General features: G+C 43.4%; 1 protein-coding gene across 1 annotated transcript in view; it reads right to left on the bottom strand.

Moving 5' to 3' along the window:
* Window positions 1–1,852: 1,852 nt before the first annotated feature.
* The window catches only part of LOC127453798 (tumor necrosis factor receptor superfamily member 11B-like), a 3,740-nt gene continuing 2,726 nt past the window's right edge, over window positions 1,853–2,866 (bottom strand). Inside the window, exon 5 of the mRNA XM_051720491.1 lies at window positions 1,853–1,874. Within this exon, the coding sequence (XP_051576451.1) occupies window positions 1,853–1,874 (22 nt within the window). The remainder of the gene's footprint in view (window positions 1,875–2,866) is intronic.

Raw genomic sequence — 2,866 nt, 5'->3', positions numbered from 1 at the left:
GGCAGGCGTCACGGAGCCGCTGGGCAAAGGCAAACAGGCAGTCAGAGCTCTCCAACTTCAAGCTCCGGAAGAGTTGACGACTTTCCTCCGGAGTGCGACCAACCCGTTGCAAGATGGCTCTTTTTAAATCTCCGTAGGCCAGGAGGCTCGTCGCTGGCAGTTGTTGAGCCGCGAGCTGGGCTTCCCCAGACAATAGTGGGATCAGTCGGGCTGCCCATTGGCTGAGCGGCCAGCCCCAGATCTCGGCGGTCCGCTCAAACAAATCCAGGAAGGCCTCAGGGTCGTCCGCTGCCCCCATTTTGTGTAATGCTGGTGGGGGTAACGGCGTGGGAGTGTCCGGGGTCGTGGTTGAGGACGCCTCCTGGCTGAGGAGGCTCCGGATCGCCTGCCGGTCCTCGGCTTGAGCATGCAGGAGCTCGACAAACCGGTGATCTTGATCTTGTCGGAGCGCAAGCAGCGTCTGTTGGTGGCTCTGATGTAAACTGGGAGGACTCTACGGGACGACTTCCATCCATCTTCGACCCAAACTTCTCCCGGGTTTCGGTACCAGTGTAAAGGAGGAGGCGAGAAGCAGCTTTCCTTGTTTAGGTAAGGAATTTTATTTTCTGCGTCTGTAGCACAATTACAGTCTTTGCGTTATCCACTAAGTTAATCTCCAATCACACACAAAATACACTCTCATCATTTATAATAATAACACTCTTGTTTCATTCTCGTCTGTCGTGCCCAGGCTCTCTCTCTCGTCTAAGTGCTGTGTGGCTCTATTTATGCCGCTCTCCCCGTGCTCACTTAAATTAGAGACAGGTGTTAGACATAATTTAACTCAGGTGTAAGCGCCCTTACCGCTTTCTCTCTCTGCGGAGAGATGCTTGACCACGCCCCCGCTGCCACAATGATATCTTAAAATAAATGTATGATTGTGCCACGCCTCCTGCCCCTAATGTAGAGACGCTGCTGGTTAGAACAAGCAGAAATAGATACATTCATACATACGTACATACAAGTGTGACACTCTGTCAGAGCTCGCTGTGGGTCCTTACAATGCAAGTGAATGGATACCAAAATTTTAAAGCTCATAAAAGCACATAAAGGAAGCGATATGATAAGTGTAAATATGATCACTTCTCTAGTTTCCTCGGTAAATGGCTCTGACATGAGCATGGTGTAAAGGTGTATATGTGTGTGGCTGCCTAATAGCCTATTGGCTATTTAAAAAAATGGGATGAGTCGGTCAACATATCCCACCCTCACTTCCTGTTTCAGGGGATTCCCTAGGAAATACATCAAAACGGCAAAATGAACTACACTCGTCAAGACACTTCACAGGGACTTTAAGTGTGCACATCAGGGTGCCGACTACAAGTCGTGTAATTTGGGCTTGGCTTTAATCTCCCACCCAAGCAGAGAGAAGGATTGCAGGCGTTAGGTCTGGGCATTATGTGCTACATTTACTGTAGTTTTAGTTAAAATTACATGTTTTAGTACATTCATTCAAAAACTTTTAACCTCTGTAAGATGAAACCTTATTATTTGCTTAACACACATAATAAAAATTGCATTAGGTATATTTTCATTCTATGTGAGTTGTACAATGCATATATGGTTTTTGCACCTCTGTGGCTGAGAGAGCCAGGGAGATTGTATCTCAGTCTTTTGACAAATTATGATTTTATTCAGACATTAGCACTGGCATGTGATACGGGGGGAGAAGTGACCCGTCACAGGGCACATCCATTTCCGCAAGCTCGACTGTCCACCAAACTACATAGGAGGAGGTGCAGTTGCTATTCCACCACAGCGCCCCAACATATCCTGTGAGATGTGAGATGTGAAACGTGGTGTGAGAACAGTGTCAACTGCATGACTCAGCCCTGCTAGTGAGGGAGACAAAAAAGGGAAGAGGAACAGGTCTATTGCCATTGAAAAGGCAACTTCTAATGACATAGTGACCAAAGCCTCATAATATCCACCAGTTGTCCATGTGACTTCCAGTTAAAATACTCAAAAACATCCTTGCCTTTATTTGTGGTAAGCTAGCTGCTTGATCTCTTTAATGGTTTCTGTGCTTGTTTAGCATGGCGAAAGATGAGTGAAATGTGGTACACTGAGCCACTAGAAGATAATTCAAGCTCATGGATCTTTAACTTAGAGCAAGAAACTGATTCTTAGAATAAACCATGGCATTTATAGTGACTCTTTTGCTCTGTAACATCTGTTCATGTATTCTCAGACAGTGTGGATACATGTTTATGATGAGATGGAGCCTTGTATCCTGTCTTAGATAAACTTAACTTTGACATTTCAAATTGTGACTCCCACTTGCTATGTCTGCTTTTAAACAATACTAAACACACCTATGCAAGTCTGTGTAGTAGCTCAGTGCAGCTCTGTTTTTCATTGTAACAGCTAGCACTGGTTTGTGATTGTATGATTTTATGTGATTCATGATTTTAAAGCATTGTATGTCTCATGGGAAAGTCGAAAACCTTTTCTTTCAGTCAGTAAAAGTACAGTAATACGGCTGAAATTTCCTCAGAACAAGTTGAAACATTCCCACTGAAATTAGATTTGTTGTGTGTGTTACAGATGAAAGCACATCTTAGGATGAGAAAGAGTATTGCAAGGTCATTGAAAAAGGCGGTTCAATTATTGTTCAAAAGGTATAGATATTTCTTTCAGCACAAACCATAATATTACACCATGTCAAGAGAGTCTATAAAAAACATGAGCACAGTATCATACTGTATGTACATTCATATAGATAGTCTAAATAACAGCCACAAAGATGCAATGAGCAAGTGTTTACTGGCCTTAACTGGAATCATAAAAAAAAATAAAAACAATTTAATAACATCATTTACAGTGT

Source organism: Myxocyprinus asiaticus, chromosome 16, assembly GCF_019703515.2.
Source record: "Myxocyprinus asiaticus isolate MX2 ecotype Aquarium Trade chromosome 16, UBuf_Myxa_2, whole genome shotgun sequence".
NCBI lineage: Eukaryota > Metazoa > Chordata > Actinopteri > Cypriniformes > Catostomidae > Myxocyprinus > Myxocyprinus asiaticus.
Note: the sequence above shows the minus strand (reverse complement) of the source record. Positions and strands in the feature narration are given on the sequence as shown.